The following is an 18307-nucleotide window of genomic DNA, read 5'->3' as shown; positions in this document are numbered from 1 at the left end:
GAGGGGAAATGGCACCTTCCTTCCATCTTAGAAACTGTTTCTAGGTAATGGTAGAGATACAGCCTTGCTCAACGCCAGCCCACACTCCCCTTTAAACAAGGCTTTGTTAGACATATGAAGGAGACGGAATGAGGCAGAAAACACACAGCCATTGTGCCTCTTTCAGACACACCCTACCCTGCCACTGAAGGCTCTTTCTTCTCACCCATAGTGACAGTGTGTCATTTAATCGCGATGCCAGGAGATCACTTTCATACAAGGCCAGCAGATGTAATTTTCTTTGATGCATGAATAGTTCATCATTTTGCTACTGGATGACAAGGTGATCACAGGGTGACTTTAAACGCAAGTTCACTGTTTGGTATTTTGAGTTCTCAAAATGAAAAAAGATTTATCAAATATAAATATCTTTAAAAAGTAACAAAAGTGCTACATATGTGATCAAGGAAAAAAATTCCATTAGTTACTGCTGCTTAAAGTAGATTAAACTTTACAAATATTACCACATCCATTATCAATATGGCTTCCAATTATTAAATAAATTGCCTGTAGCAATATAGCTTTTCATACCTCTACAAGGACAGAGTAAAGAGAACAACAAAGCAGTTACATCCCATTGTATCTTGCACACTCACAATGTAAATGTCCCCTGCTTTTTTCGCTCTATTTGGGCAAGTTTTTGCATCTGTGATAGTCAGCACAATCCCCTACAAAGTCCTCTACTGACTCAGATTGAGGGGCTTCAGTTAATGGATACAAAGATTACGTTCTTTCACTCATCTTTGACCTTAGCTCTATCTGTGAAAGACTTTTTTTGGTAGCAGGGAAAGGGGACACCAATAGGAGGAAAGCAACTTCCACGATAACCTCCAAGACTTTTCCAGGCAGGCACCAAGAACTGTGCTGCGGAATGTACAGTGGTTCAGAGAGCTGGACTTAACATCCATCGGACATTCGGCTCATACTGCTTTCAAGCTGGGTTTTGTTTTTTTGTAATTTTTTTGTCTTTTTGTTTTGTTTTAAATCATGGTCCCAAAGGCAGAAGGCAGTATTTTATCTACTAAGTCACACAGCTTGTGAGAGGAAAGGATGTCTGTGTCAGGCATGTTAACATCAACCAAAATCTGAGATCGAGTTTTCCATTGACATTCTTAGCACAGCACCCAAAGAAGTATAGGCTAGCCACAGTGTGACTATAATGAGGCACGGCTTATTGCAGCTGATATCAGTGATTCTCACACTGAGGTGGGGTTCTAGTGTTCCTTTCACTCTGTGCATACTCCCCAAATGGTGTCTGTCAATCCTGTGCCACTACCTCAGCTTGCATTCTATCAATCTTGGGGAAGGAAAAGGGGGTACAGACTAGTGTTACATGAATCTAAAGGTACCCAAGATTTTACACACAGCCTAATATTTGAAAACTGAGGGCTATCTAAATACCTGGAAGCACTTTTGTGGAATGCTAAGACGGAGCAGCAAGATTTTCTAGCCTCAGGGGCTGGGAGAGGGAGTTTGGTTGGTTGGTTGGTTATTATTTACTGGGAATTAATACTGAGAGAGTATATGCAAAGGCTGAGGGCACCATGCCATCTTCACAGAACAAGACCCTAACGGCTACCTGACATACAAGAAACTGCAAGTTATACTGTAAGAACACATGTTAAGGACTGAGGAAAGTCTGCTAAGGTGCTACGTCTAAACTAAGTTAACTTGTCATGTTTAACCCTCCCTGATTAGTCATCATCCAGGGCCTCTGTCTTGATTTCGTTGGCTCCTTGTCGGGCCAATGCCAAGATAGTATGGTTCACTGCTGCCATTTCCACAGCTAATGAGATGGGGTCTTGGTGATCACTATGGCTCGTGCTGTCATCCTAGATGTGCAGAAATAAGAAATGAATGTTATCAGTTGACTGGTGCTGTGCTCTAGCTCACAGAGAAGCATGCAGGGGCCGGGGAAGCAGAACACTTGTGGAGGACATGGTTGGGAAGCATCTCATGTCAGAGTAGAGGTGAACTGTATTTAAGTAGACACTGAATGGATATAGGTTCAGAGACTTCCAGTTGACATTTTTATGACTCATCCAATAAAAATAACTAAAAGGTTTTGTTCTCACTCAATTTTATTCATTCTATCAAAAAAATGGTTAGTAGTGATCAAACCTGGACTGATTGATTAAAAACCCAACAATTTGGATCTGTATGCAACAAATATAGCACTAGTCATTGAAGGACACACTAGTGAGTTTTTAAATTCCTGATTGCTACTCTCATAGATTATTAGAATCCATGTAAACAAGACTTAAAATGACAGGCACCAACATCCTATAGATAAAAGAAGAAAAATCTCAAGATACAATAGGACAAAAGTGCCGTGGCCTGAACTGGCCCAGGGAGAAAGGTGTGGTGTCTCCTGCTGAAAGTAGCTGTGGAAAGGGAGTGGGTATCTAACTTAGAGTGAGTTGAAGCTCTTCTCCCTTGAAGCACAACACTTAAACAGTAAAGCTGTGAAGAAAACTGGTGCAGCAAGGTGCATGTCAGGCACTGAAAACAATGTCACAAGGAAGGAGGATGTTTCTCACCCTCACATCTTCGGGGAACTCTGTATCACAGAGCTTTGGAAGGGTAAACCCATTGGGAAAAAAGCATGGGATGTGCTGCCCTCAGGGCATCTGCAAAAAAAGATGGAAAGGATCCCTCTCTATTGGTCTACTGAAAAATAACAGGAACGTTTCTAACTAGAAAGACTTAGAGAACATTCTTCTGAATAACAGGTGGGGCTATGACTTCGAGTCCTTAAAAGGCAACCCTGAGATGTGTGGTGTTACTGTTTCACTCTCATTTCACATATTAGTCTTCAGGATTAAGGCAGGGGTCCACGGAAAACAGCACGCGCTCTTGAGTACCTTGTGGGCTTGAGCTGGTAAGCAGAGTCAGTAAACGAGCCAGGAGAAGGAAGAACACAATGGACTGCTTACTAAAGGGCTGAGGGGCAGGGAAAACTGCCATAGGAAAGAGCAAAAGTTTTCTTGCTGGGTTAGTAGAAGGGAAGGGACCATATGTTCTCGACATTTTCAAAATGGAAATGAAACTTAAGTCCTATTAAAAATTTTTGATGAAATCTGTCAACACATAGGTGTGGGGGGGGGACTCCCACAGTCTTAGTTACTGAATTACTCCATGCAGTGGCTACAATTAAATACACGTTTCCCCAAGCGATGCAGAATAAACCACACTGGTGAGTTCCCATACATGTGAGATGAAAAGACATGCAGATGGTGCACTTATGAGAGGATGCGTGTGTTACTGTGCCAGAGAGACTGTGGAAAAACAGCTCCTCTGGCATGAGGGCTCCAACAGCAATGGGGCTGGAGTGGTGGGGCCTTCCATTGCGCCCTGCGTCGGTACATGTTTAGGCATGGGTCACACAGCTGCCCAGTTGCCCCTAGTACTTCTCAAAAACACTGAGTGTGTGTGGTGAATGGTGTAACTTGCTTGTTTGGATCAGATCCTCCTCTCTTCTTCTACCTTCTCTGCTTCTCTGCCTCCCTCTGAACTTCTTCCCTCCTCCTCCTCCCCATTGCGTACTTGCCAAGTATCCTGTTGTATGACAATAAATCCATGTGGGTGAATAGCGATTTCTCACAAATTCAACAGGACAACTGAATCTTACCACATTCCTTTCAAATTACATGAAATTCTAACTAGACACGTGAGCAGAATGGAGGGACACTGACTGCTTCCCCTCCCCCGCCCCACACCACCACACCCCAGGATCTAAGTTGTCCTCACACTGTCCCACTGCTCACTAACCAGGAACCTTGGCTCAGGTGCCAGCTGCTCACCTGCTCGGAGTAGTCATTCCCGTCAACATCATCACTGTTGGAATGGCCTCCTGGACTCTGTACATCTATCCCATGGCTCTCCAGGATTGCTGCTTCTTCGAAAAAAGCAAATAGATCCCTAAATTATCTGCTGCCTTATCACAGTGGTTGAAACACAAAATTAATTTTCATGTTGAGGAAATTGGAATATCATTAAACGAGAGCCTACAATTCATCAACATTTTGTTTCTTTTGAACTACAAGTGGGTGGAAGCCAACAGCATGCAGCTCAGGGAGATGCACATTGGCCATCCTATTGTCCCTGCCACTAGCATGTCATGTGGTCCACCCTGATTATTAAAACTTGTTAACTGGTCTTGAGGTCCTACAGAACATCACAGAGTTGGGATGATGAACAGGAAGTGTATGTCTAAATGAAATACAATTTTAGAAGTGCAAAACCAATCTCCTACCCCAATCTCATCAATTAAAAAAAATTATTTTTCTTATTTTGGTTACAGCTTTGATCGGGGAAAGAAATGCTTTATTTCTTCCTTTTTCACTTTAGCTCAGGGGCAGGGTGCTTGCCTAGCATGTATAAGGCCCTGGGTTCAATCCTTAGCATCACATAAAAATAAACAAAATAAAGGCATGCTGTCCATCTAAAACTACAATAAATAAATAAATAAATATACACTGAGAAAAAACAGGTGATTTTTATTAGGATCATTTAGACCTGCAGTTAATGAACGGAAGTCACTCTTAAACACAATGTTTGTAACTTCCTCATGAGAGAAAGCAGTCTCTCTGATACATTACCGATATTGGCTCTCCTCTTGATTTCCTTCCGTCTGTTAGCAAACCAATTATATACTTTCAGGGAGGTAACTCGTTCCAGATCGGACAATTTTTTGCCTGTGAATGCATGCAATAAAATTCAGATAATCTATATCTTGGACCCAAGAATGAACTAGTTTTAAGGGATAATACTTTTCTTCTTTAAAAGTTGCTTTTGATTCCATTTATTGTCAAAATAACAGCAGGGAGAATCTTTTTTTTTTTAGCATGACCTAGTACCATGTTTTCACTCAAATTATTATGAAATGAATAAAGACACACATGAGTACATAACTAGCAACTAATAATACAATGTGCTTCTTTATATAATATGCTTTGATTCATAAGGGCAAACATAATAGTAAATAATTCCACAAAGTCAGTATGCTAGGGTGCTAGATTCAAAGTTCTTATGATAGTATTGTGGAGGCTTCATTTAATTAGCATCATTCCAGGGAATGTTGTTATTATTTATCAAGTATCCAAACAATCGAAATTTACTTACATCTATAAGGCCTTCATTATTAACTATTTTCTTCCTGTCTTAAGACCAGGAATATGACACATGCTTCCTTGAAGGCTAAAGGCCACTGTGACCATGCATTACTGTGACTACACTGGAATACACAGTATCACTCAGGCTGCATTTCAGACTTACTATTTTCTTTGCTTTGAATGTAATTTTTTACAAAAAGTACCATGCTTGCCAATAAGGACCCACCTGTACCATTCCCTTCTCTCCTGTCCATTTCCGTTTTTCAGCTCTAAGTCCACAGTGGGTGGAGAAACCAGAAAACAGATTTGTTAGGGTCTTGGTGATATATGGGTACAGTGTTTTCCAGGGAGAGTTCAAGTTCCTGCAAAGCTTTAGGACTAGGACTTTTGGCTTATGTAAAAAAGGGTACAGATTCCTCTCACTTACATACAGTTGGAGCTGTTATAGTGTGGCTATAACAATATTGTCATATTGCTTGTAGTAGCAAAAATTGGAAATTATGCCCAACTGTCCATTAACAGAAGGGAAAATAAATTACTGCTTCATTGTTAAAAGACATGGATACATTAGCATATAATCTTTAAGCCATTCAAAGTAACTGGCCAAATGGAAATCAATTAGATAACCTTAACTGAGAATAGTTTTTGGTAACAAAAATCTGTAAAACGTGAAATAGTCAAGTACATGGAATAAAATACTTATGAAGGATTTAAGTGGCTCCATTGACTTGCACAGGAACAACAGGACTTTAAAAGGGTGTTACCTAAGTTTTTCCTAAGCAGAAGTCATCCCAATGTGGGGAGGAGACAGGAGCCAACTCAAAACAATGTATAACAATTGTTTTAAAAAAAGAAAAATCTATCTAATCTTTTTATTAGCAAGCTTATTTAAATATTTCAAACTGTGAGTTCATTTTGGACTTGATATATTTATGCTAAATTTTGGAAAGAAAAATCTATACATAAAATAAAAAATTTTTCAAGGTCTCAAACCGTTTGCAGGGTCTCTCCCTGGAAATTTCAGTGTGTGTGAGCATTTGATTCTGAATGCCATAATATCCCTCAGAAGTACTGTTTGGACAGGACAAGACAAGGCAGTGACCTGCAGAAGGATGGCACAGGCTGAGCAGAGAGCACTGACTTGAAATGAGTCGGAGATGCAGTGGCCTAAATGATGCAGCGTAACAAGAGCAGCACACAGAGCAGCCTGGGCTTGGCCCTCACCTGGCTTCTGGATAACTGCATTGCAAGCATTTGCAATTTCTTCTCTCTTTGCTTCATCTGGGTATTGATTCTCGTTGAAGTAACTGCAGAGGCAACCAATAAAGACACAAACTTTTTACTTTTCTAAATGTGCTCTCATAAAAACACCAACTCATTGAAAAACATGTTCTTCCTTAAAATGTACCATTCAAGTGTCTAGTTCAGGTGGTCTTCCAGAATTTTCTGTAGAATAGAAATGGACTCTTGTAGGCTGTTCGGTATGGCAGCCACTACACATGACTACTGAGCATTTGAAATGAAGCTAACGTAAGGGAAAGAATTTTAACTTTTACTTAATTTTAACTAATTAAACTTATATAGCTCTATGTCACCTAGTGCCTAGCCTATGGTACAGCAAAAGTGCACACACTGCTGTATTTCATTAAAAGATGTCATCAATATAAAAGTTATTTTTGATATGTATGAGTGATTACCGTCACAATGCCCAGGACTATTTTTTTTTTTTGGTCATATTGTTTGTATAGCAAAAAACTGGAAATTATGCCCAATTGTCCATTAACAAAAGAATGTCAGAAAAAATTATGGAATATTTATATTTATACACAGCTATTTAAAAATGACTAGAGAAATAAGTTAGCACTCTGTCCACTGACTTGGAGGGATGTTTATGACATATTTCTTTTCTTTTCTTCTTTTTTTTAAAAGAGAGGGGGGGGGGAATTTTTTAATATTTATTTTTCAGTTTTCACGGACACAACATCTTTGTTTGTATGTGGTGCTGAGGATCGAACCCGGGCCGCACGCATGCCAGGCAAGCGTGTTACCGCTTGAGCCACATCCCCAGCCCAATTTTATGACATATTTCTAAGTGCAAGAAACCATCTGCAGAATAATATGCATTATCAGAATTTTAAAATTCCAGTCTATGTATACACCAATTTGCATGGACAAAAGCTGGAAAAATATACATTAGCCTGAAAATACTAATTATTCATTGTGGGGAAAAGGGGTTTAGTAGGAGGATATTTAAACATTTTCTTTGCATTTTTCTTATGTTAAAAAAGTAGGTTTACATTTTTCCTATGTTAAAAAAGTAGGTATTATTTTTGCTCAATAGTACTTTTAAAGGAATTTAGACTTGCTACATCTACCCTTTTATCAGACCCATGAGACACTCTGTGGGAACAGAATGCTTATTATTATTTCTACTCTTTCTACCATCTATGAGTTTTGGGAAACAAGAGAATATTCCCAACTTAAGCCTGGAAATGTAGGATAAGGAAATGACCCCTTATCAAATTCTAGTACCTACTATTTCTTCAGGGACACTGCTGCAAAAATACCCTGGAGTAGTACCCCCACACCCACCCAAACCTCCCAAGTCTGACTGCTGCTGACCCCTGCTCTGTCCAGCTTTCTCCACGATGGCACCTTGACCACCCTCCCCACAGTTTCCTTCTGAATCCTACGATTTAAGCATCTTTTCCTGCTTGATTTCCTGCTATCATTTTCAGGGCCCACTGTTCACTCTGAGGATTTTCCCAAGTCACTATCCTTGTAACTGCTCCATTTCTATACATAGGATTTGCGGACAGTACTGTGCGGAGTGTAACAGGCAGGAATCTGAAAAGACATCCAGAGGAGTGGTGTCTGAGCTGAGCCCTGAGGATGGGCTAAGCTACTTAGAGCCTCGCTTGACTATTCAGAAGTTTCCAAAAGTTTATGGGGGGCTGAGTCTCCCCTCACAGTAACTTTGCATCTTGATCTGCTGCTGCTCCCATAGCCTAGAAAAATGGAACAACCTTATAAAGACTGCATTACTGTGCTTTCTCTTGCCAGTACATCTGTTTTTTGCCCTTCCCCCAATGTAAATCTTGCCTATATTTCAGGGTACAGATCAAATATTCACTCTTGGCCAGTCAAGCAAATTTTCTTTACCTTATAAATCCCATAGCACTCATCTGTTCCTGTCTTACAGCTCTTTCAATTTGTATTATAGTTACCATTATATGCATCTTTTTTCTTCTATATAGAAAACCACGAGGTCAGAGTGCAAGACTGAATCAACATTCCTCCTTGGCACAGTTGACAAAGCAATAACGATGGACAGAATCACCACCAACCCAATGTGGGGCTTCCAAAAGAAATGACATCACAGTCTGTGAACTGTTGTCAACTGAAAGTACAGAATTGTTACAAGGCAGGTTTTGAAGGATACATACTAAAATGTTAGAAATTATTATCTCTGGGGAGCAAGAAGGTTTTTATAAGGGAAACACTGGTGGTAGTTAAGATTGATTTTCACATCCTACTTTGTATACTTATCTATTGAATTTCTTTTAAAAATGTGCTATTTTTCATAATTTTCTTGTTAATTAAAGATATTTGAGGAAACACTGAATTAATGAAGAACTAGCTTATTGAATAATACAACTCTGTAAACAACTTATGTTTTGAAAGTTTTGGATCAGATAGAAAATATTAAGATTATGATTGCAGTTATAATGACTAAAAAGATAAAGCCATATTTTTGCAAGCTAAATTAGAAATTGCAATTATTTGTGTTATGTGTTTTATACTGCATTAAAAAGTATTAAATTTTATTTTTAATCTGTAATTTTTCAGGATCTAACTATATAAAATAAAGAAGATGGAAGCAAAAAAAATAGTAACATTTTCCTAAATTTAAAAGCTCAAGAAAATGCAGTTATTCACAATAGTTTCTCTAGGACTAATAAAGACCTATTGTTATGATTACTTTTAAAAAACATTTTTTAGTTGTAGATGGACACAATACATTTATTTTATTTATTATTTTTTTGTGGTGTTGAGGATTGAACCCAGTGCCTCATTCGTCTAGGCAAGCATTTTACCACTGGGCCAAAACCCCAGCCCAACAACCTATTATTTTTATAACTTAGAAATGTACAGCTCAGTTTCACTTCTAAATTCTAACAAATATTTAAAGAACTAATACCAATTCTTAAATTATTCTAAAATACTGAAGAAGAGGGAATTCTTCTAAACTCATTCTACAGAGCCAGCATTGCCCTGGTGCCTAAACCAGAAAAGGACACCACACAGAAAGAAAGCTATAGGCCAATATCCTTGATAAACATAGATGTAAAAATCTTTAAGAAAATACTAGCAGGGCTGGGGTTGTGGCTCAGTGGTAGAGCGCTCACCTGGCATGCGCGAGGCCCTGGGTTCGATCCTCAACACTACATAAAAATAAATAAACAAAATAAAGGTATTATGTTCAACTAAAAAAAAAATATTAAAAAAAATAGAAAGAAAAAGAAAATACTAGCAAATTGAATCTAACAGTACATTAAAAAGATTATTCACTATGATCAAGTGGGATTCATTCTAGAAATGCAAGGATGGTTCAACACATGCAAATCAGTAAACAGACCTAAAACATAAACAGAATGCAGGAAAAATCTTGATAACAGATGATAAAAAGAATTTAATAAAATTTAACATTTTTTCATTATAAAAATCTGAACAAATGAGATGAGGAAGGAATACATTTCAACAAAATTAAGGTCATTTATCATAAGTTAACATTGTACTAATAAGGAAAATCTGAAAATTTTCTCCATAGGATCTGGAACAAGACAAGAATGCCCACTTTTATCCAACACAGTACTGGAAGCCCTATACAAAGCAGTCAGGCAAAAGGAAGAAATTAAGTGCATCCAAAGAGGAAAAGAAGAAGTCAAATTATCTCTGCAAATGACATAATATTACATATACAAAACTCCAAAGACTCCACCAAAAAGCTCAGAACTAATGAATGAATTCAGCAAAGCTGCAGGTTAAATAATCAATGTACAAAAATCAGTTCTATTGCTATATGCCAATATAGAATTATCTAAAAGGGAAATCAAGAAAGCAACTCTATTTACAACAGGGGGAGGGAGGGAGGTGATACCTAGGAATAAATTAAATCAAAGAGGTGAAAGATCTCTACAATGAAAACTATGAAACCCTGATGAAAAGAAATTGAAGAAGACATCAAAAATGGAAAGTCATACTATTATGATCAATATTGTTCAAATATCGGTACTACTCAAAGCAATCTACAGGTTCAACACAAACCCTATCAAATTACCATCAATATCCTTCACAGAACTAGAAAATACAATACTAAAATTTGTATGGAACCACAATATACCTCAACTAGCCAAAGTAATCTTGAGTGAAAAGAAAAAAGCAGGAGATATTATACTACCTGACTTCAAACGATACTATAAAACTACAGTCATAAAAACAGAATGACAATGGCATAAAACAGAAACTGAGTCCAATGGAACAGAACAGAAAGCCTAGAAGTAAACCCACTCATCTACAATCAACTGATCTTCAACAAAGGTGCTAAGAACATGCATTGAAGAAAGAAGTCTTTTTGATAGAGCGTGCTGGGAAAATTGGATATCCACATGTAAAAAAATAGAGAACCCTATTTCTCATGTTTCAAAAATCAACTTGAAATGGGTTAAAGACTTAAATATACAACATGAAACTACTAGAAGAAAATAAGAAAGTGAGTCTAGGCATTAGAACAGACAAGGAGCTTATGGACAAGTCCCCCAAAGTACAGAAAACAGAAGTAAAAAAAAAAGACAAATGGAATTACATTAAACTAATACGCTTGTGTGCAGCATAAACAACCATCAACAGAAAATAGAAACAACCTATAGAATCGGAGAAAATATTTGTAAACTATACATCTGATAAGCGCTAATATCTGGAGTATATAAGCAACTCATGTCTCACTACCCCAAAGTATTCCATTTTGGACAGTGAGTTACACTCCTTAAGACCACATCATATTATTGACTGATCTGAATTTGATGTCAATTAAAATGATCTGAGTCTTTCCCATATGTACTCTATGAAAGAAAATATGATAATTGATCAGGGGAAAAAAAAGGTAGCATCAAAGAAGAAAATAACTACTCATAAAAGGAGGTATATAAGTTCAAAGAATCTGACTGGCACATAACAGACTTTCAATAAGTATTTGTTTGATCTACAAATAACTGAATAAATGAATACATTACGGAGTACACGAATGGTTCCAGTTAAGGCTTCGGGTGAAACCCAGAATCATTTCTTTTAGGACAAAGACTGTTGGGATCTCACCATGTTGTACAATATCTTCTCCAGGTACATTTGGTGGTTTTAGCTTAAGATATAACTGAATATAATTACATCAAAATTATGCTTATTTTTAAAACTATATAACCAAACTGGACTATCAATGAAGCTGGAAAATACGTCTAATGAATGACTTTAAATTTGGGCATAAGTAATCATTCATTTAATCACTGAAAAATGCTGAGCCCTAGTTTATACCACACAATTGATTAAGGGTGGTAAAGATGAACTAGACAAAACTTCCCAGAGTAGGCACCAAGAGATACAGTGCATACAGAAACAAAGTATTGTGAAAAAGAACCATATTACTTGTATGAACATTGTACTGTAGTAGCAGAAGACATTTGTTCAGAGTCTTGAAAAAAGAGCAAAGGTTTTCAGAGCAGGAAGGGTGGATACAGTGAAAAAATGCAAGGCAGAGTAAATAACATGCATGTACACAAATGAAAGGAATCATGTGAGAGCTTAAAATATTCTTGAAACTGAGCAGGAGTTCAATTACAGAGCATGAGATGGGGTAATCAGGGTTCAAGCGGAGAAAGATTGGGTCTAGACTTTCAAGGATGTGTAGTCAACTTTATAGGAAGACATGGTTTGAAGCCAGGATAATGTAGGATCTAACTTCCTTTGTATGACAATACTTCTGGTCATACTAGAGGCAGAAGCCCATTAGGCAGCTGTAGCAATAGGTTAGGAGACGCCTGGGGTAAATTGAGTCTTGGAGAAAGAGGAGGTGGGATACTTTGGAATGGTACTAAATGCCTTTAAAAAGTCTTAGGAACAGCATGCACAATTTAACTTTTAGATTATTTTGAAGGAACAGATATTTCCTTCCTTTTTCGTTTTTTTTTGCTGGGGGTGGGGATGGGGGTTGGTACCAGAGATGAACTCAGGGGCACTCAGCCACTGAGCCCCAGCCCCAGCCCTATTTTGTATTTTTATTTTAGAGACGGGGTCTCACCAAGTTGCTTAGTGCCTCGCTTTTGTGAGGCTGGCTTTGAACTCGAGATCCTCCCACCTCAGCCTGGTACCCCACTATCTCATCTCCTATTTGAGAGCATCTTTGTGTGAAATGACCTTCAGCAACAAACAAAACTATTTAAAAACTTCCCCATTCTTCTTGTTTTGACTTTACAAAATGAAGTGAAGGCACAGAGATGAAGCCAATGGGAAAACCCTCTCTGAGTAGAGCATCCTTCTTTTGCTAACCTAAAAAGGCCTAAGGAACACTCTGTTTAATTACAGACTAGAACAGTGATACTCCATCTTTTATCTAAAGATAGAAGTCCCTCTAATACTAATCCTACTTTGCAAGAGAGGAATAAGGGCAGAGCTAGACATCAGTGATGCACATGACTCTTCCTCATTCAACCTGGACTTTAGGACAATGAAGGATCTTATTCATCATCAAACCTGTTCATTTGAGAAAATGGGGACCACAACAAGGTGCATTCCCCAAAGTAACAGAGCTGGCATGGATCAGGGCCTCTTCTGGTCCCATATGCTTCCCACTACTGTCTGCTAAAAAGTTGCTGGGAGTTGGGGGTTGATGTCTCCCAAAACTCAGAATATAAACTTATGCGAAGATAGGGTATTTGCCGATGTAATTATGGTAAGGATGAAGATGAGTTCACATTGGGCCCTAAATCCAGTGACAGCATCCTTATGAGAGACAGAATGAATACACAGAGAAGGCAACGTAGAGATGGAAGCCGACACAACCAGGATGCGTACTAAGGATTGCCAGCAACTGCCAGAAGCCAGAAGAGGCAGGAAGTGGGGTAGGGTCTTCAGAGCCTCCAGAGGGAACCAAACTTGCTAGCACTTTGATTTTAGATGCCTGGCCTCCAGAACTATGGGATAATAAAATTCGGTTGTTTCAGGCCCACCAATTTCTGATGTCAGCCATAAGAAGCTAAAGTACATTGGATGAACTACAAAAACTTTTAAACTGAGACTGAACCCAGGAATGCTTCACCACTGAGCTATATTCTTAGTCCCTCCCCCCCCTTTCAGCAAGGGTCTTGTTAACTTGCTAAGGGTCTCATTAAGTTACCCAGGTTGGTCTCTAACTTGTGATCCTCCTGCCTCAGCTTCTAAGAGTTGCTAGGATTAAAGGTGTGCACCACTACACCCCAGTGAATATGGGTAGTCTTAAGGGACAAAATGATTAAACCAGTGTTTCAAAAATAGTTAACAATGTGTAAGTATTAATTTTTAAATTAAAAAAATGTATCTAAAATAAAAATAAATCTGGGTCATGTAGTATTCAAAACACCCTACCTCTGATTAAGTTAAAAACGATTTCTCAAAGTATTTTTCTTCTCTTTCAATATTCTCTATTTACAAACTGGCAACATAATCAGGAAGATGGGACTTGAGCTAGTAATACAGCTGCTAACTTACATGTCCAAGCACAGGAGACCCCATAAGTTATAGTATATAAAGTGGACTTAATCAATAAAAATTGTTTTCAAGGATTATATAAACGATAACAAGTATATAACTACATAAACAGTTTAAGCCTCTTTTGCTTAAAAAGATATGTATACAACATAAAGAAAAATGACTGAAAATACATCAAATGTTACATATGAATATCTCTAAGTGACAGTATGAAGGGGTATTTTAATTTCTACACTTTCTTGCATTTCCTCATATTTTAAGCTTTTTAAAAAATTGCTTATTTTTATGTATTTTTTGGTACTGGGGATTGAACTCAGGGGCACTTCACCCCTATCCTTTCTAATTTTTATTTTGAGACAGGGTCTCGCTAGGTTGCGGAGACTGGCTTGAATTTGTGAACCTTCTGCCTCAGCCTCCTAAATTGCTGGGATTATAGGCATGCACCACCGTAAGCAGCAAGCATAACTAACTAACTAACTATTTATTTATTTATTTCTAGTACCAGGGATTGGACCTAGGGCACTTCACCACCCAACCAGGTGTGCACCACGATGAGCAGCAAGCATATCTATCTATCTATCTATCTATCTATCTATCTATCTATCTATCTATCTATTTCTAGTACCAGGGGTTGGACCTAGAGCACTTCACCACTGAACCACATCCCCAATCCCTTTTTATTTTTTATTTTGAGACAGGGTCTTACTAAGTTGCTTAGGGCCTCGCCTCACTGAGGCTGGTCTTGAATTTGCAATCCTCAGGCTTCCAAATCACTGGGATTACAGGTTAACTTTCTATTTAAAAAATATTCTTTAAAAATAAAGTTTGCTGTGTTAAAGCATGAGGAAAGTGGAATTATATATTATTATTTTTAAATAATAAACTTTCTTAGCTTACCTTAATACCTTTTTGCAACACATTTACATTTAAGTTTATTTTGCAAACATTATGGTACAAAAAACAGAAAATGTCCTACATTAATGTCTTTCTTCAGATGAGTTTATTTTTAATTCTACAGGCTTGGTAAAATAATAGCTCTCACCACAGTGGCCTTTTAGAAGGTGCAGGTACAAGAAAAGCTAAACTATGCATGAGTTCTTTTACAGAAGGGCTAGATGTTTTCATGGATCTGTAGCATCTTCAAGTTTTAAAATAGAAAAGAGTTTTAAGTGGAAAAATTAGGACTGGACCATGGACAGATTAAAGTATTCAAAGATGGGAACCTGACCTTTCAAATGCCAATTCCCAAATACATATGGGATCCCATAGCACAGCTCATTACATACAGATTTAGAAAAACCAGAGTAGATCCTGACAAAGAATCAAGGACCTATGAGCTGAAAGGAGGCATACCAGGTCAACCTCTTTGCTATGCAGGTGAGGATTATGAACTTTACAGATGAGATGCTAGAGGAGAACTGGCTTGCTTAAGGTGGAATGAACTTGAATTCAAGCTTTCTGACTCAGGTCACAGGCTCAAAGGCATCTACCAGGAACAGCCACTATTTGACTACTCATGGTGTTGTTTCTACCCTCTTTTCAAATATGTGATGCAAATTCCTAAGCAAGGAATCCTACAGACCAAAATCTGGTTAATTTCACAAGATTTCCTGGAAGCATGATGTGACGCATCGGTAAGAAACTCATGACAACCCTAGGACCACAGGTCATATCCCATCCAGGGGCTTTTCTTTCTTGGGAAAATGAAATCTAATTGCTCTGGGGACAAAACACTGACCTATCTTTTTTATACCTGGGCACAGAAGAATTACAAAAATCCTGGAACTTCTCACTTGAAGCACATCAATACACATTAAAAGTCAAAGTCTGCAGTGCAGTTATCGTATCTTAGACGAATTAGTACCTCTTCAGACACTAGCAGGAAAAAAGAAAAAAGCTCCCAAATCATTATCAGGATGGTAAGATTTCTTTCTTCACTTACTTAAAGAAAGAAAAACCAATTCGGAGAATTATGGACATGTATGCAATGTGGCCTAACATAAAGTTCGTATTTCCTGAGGTCCTTCCTTGCAAAAGATTCTATGTTTAAGTGTTTTTATTTATTTGTAGCATGATAACTGTCACTAGACCCTACTTTCTATGTGATAAAAAGGTATCAGTGATAACGCTGGATGTAGAAGCTGAGTTTTTAGCACATTTTGATCTATCATTAAGCCTTAGAAACAACATAGGCTATCACTCATCCAATAGCATCTAACCCTAAATGAAGTATTGCCATATTGGAGACTTTGTGCCTGTTTTATTACACAGCAATTAAAAAGCAAGTTAGCTTCTAATGCCTACTACTTTTTATAAACAAAATACACATTTTAAAAAAATTATAGATGGACACAATACCTTTATTTATTTATTTTTATGTGGTGCTGAGGATGAAACCCAGTGCCTCCCATATGCTACGCAAGTATTCTACCACTGAACTACAACCCCAGCCATAATGTCTACTACTTCTTGATCTTTCTGTGAAGACTGTGAAAAGAATGGAGACAATTTTCTGGGGAAAAACAAATATATTAGGGAATAACAGTAAAACTGCCAAGTTCTGGCACTTTGAAAAGTGAAGTGCGTTATCTAGTTCACATTCTACTGAGGCACTGGCACTGGCGTGCTTCTTGCTGCCATTTGCCTCGCCATTAGCATCTCCCTTTCTGTTCGTCAGCCTTTGCTGTAGGAAATAGGTTTACAAAAGAGATTCATAAAGTTGTCTGGAAGATTTGTTAAGTTTCTTACACTTGGTTGACCAACAATCTATTCCAATAGAAAGATGAACACAATAGGATTGATAAGACCATCATCTGCATGATTTTTCTTAGGATCAATACTGTGCTTCTACAAAATGACTACTTCATGCTAAAGGGATATTTTCTGGATCTAACATGAGAACTGGTGTTCCCAGGGATCAATCTAAAGTCTTAATCTTATCAAGAAGCAAACCAAGTGGAGAGCAGCATAGATTCTTTTAAGAATCGGATGCATTGATTATCTTGATACTTCTCTGAAGGCAGACAGAAACACAATACTTTACTTAGGGGTATTTAACTACTTTTTCTTAAACATGGCTTTTGATTTCCTGTATTTTGGGGCTGTGACCATTTTTAAGTGGGAGTCAATCAAACTACCAGCACACAGACAAATGAGTCTTCTCTTGCCTTTTAATTCTGATAACATTTGATAAAACACCTTTTTTTTTTTTTTTTTGTTAATGTGCTTTGGAACTAAAAGGTCATCTACCAACTATACAAGAGATAAATAAACTCCTTCAACTACAGAGCAAAGGTATTTTGATGTCAGACCAAAGTTTACATTCTCAGTAAGATGATGACAACTACATGAGTCTCAAGATAGAACCATAGCTTAGTATGGCCTTTTAATGGGTAGCATGTCAAAGAAAGAGCCAACAGCACAGAATATGTGGATGAGACACTGGGATGATCAGGATTTCTATGGTACACAGTTTTTCAAAGTATAGTCTAAAGATCACTTATAGATGCTTCAAAGCACTAAAATTTCATAGCCTGTTTAAGTTTCCTCAACCAAAAAGCAATGAAGTAGGACAGTTACTCACAACTTACACCAATTGAGATTATCAAACATCAATCACATATGTAAACCTTTGTTCATATTGTGCATGTTGAATCTAACAATGACTTTTTAAAATTTTTAAATTACCTCTATTATTAACATTACTTCTTTTTTTTCTTCAATATTTATTTTTTGGTATAGATGGACAACACAATGCATTTATTTTTATGTGGTGCTGAGGATTGAACTTGGGTCCTGCCCGTGCTAGGCGAGCGCTCCACCGATGAGCCACAATCCCAGCCCCTTAACATTACTTCTTAATGCAATATTATAAGGGCCAAGAACACATTTTATCTTTTTAATAATATTGTATCTCCTAGAATCTATCACAATGACTGATAACAAAGTAGAAGTTTAAATATCTGTGTTTTTAAAAAGTTTCCAGTTAGCCTATATAAATTGATCTTCCTCAATAACGTTTATAACATGATGTTTATAATTCAGTAGTTTCTAGGGTGAACCGATATGCATCATTGGTGACTCCTTACATACAACACCAATATTTACTTAACTATGCTTCAATTCTTTGTAAACTGTGGCCATAGGGTCTGTTTAATTGGCTCAGAGATCAGAGAAATAGGAGTACGTTGTTTGCATAAAATGAAACTGCTGACAAAGCACCTAAATGAGGATGGGGAAAACTTAATATGCCTCAAAAACATCATAATTTCTTTTGGCTATTTCTGTTTGACCAAAAAGGAACCAGGAAGTATAATTTGCCAATTTTAAAATGCATTTAAGGACAGTTCATCTTCTTA

At 37.6% G+C, this 18307-nt stretch overlaps 1 protein-coding gene across 13 annotated transcripts in view; it reads right to left on the bottom strand.

Moving 5' to 3' along the window:
• The window catches only part of Hmbox1 (homeobox containing 1), a 164841-nt gene that overhangs the window by 13823 nt on the left and 132711 nt on the right, over positions 1-18307 (bottom strand). For 3 of the 13 annotated variants that reach the window (XR_004618588.2, XR_003581527.3, XM_027926861.3), the window contains exons 7-9: positions 6378-6460; positions 4641-4736; positions 3843-3937 (exon numbers count right to left, since the gene is read on the bottom strand). Coding sequence is in view for 11 of the 13 variants with exons in the window: in XM_027926861.3 (XP_027782662.1) it covers positions 3843-3937; positions 4641-4736; positions 6378-6460 (274 nt within the window). In the remaining 2 variants the exon portion in view is untranslated. The other 10 variants (XM_071610620.1, XM_027926863.3, XM_071610618.1 and 7 more) reach the window with 9 other exon arrangements.

Source organism: Marmota flaviventris, chromosome 3 (assembly GCF_047511675.1).
Source record: "Marmota flaviventris isolate mMarFla1 chromosome 3, mMarFla1.hap1, whole genome shotgun sequence".
Taxonomy (NCBI): Eukaryota; Metazoa; Chordata; class Mammalia; order Rodentia; family Sciuridae; genus Marmota; species Marmota flaviventris.
Note: the sequence above shows the minus strand (reverse complement) of the source record. Positions and strands in the feature narration are given on the sequence as shown.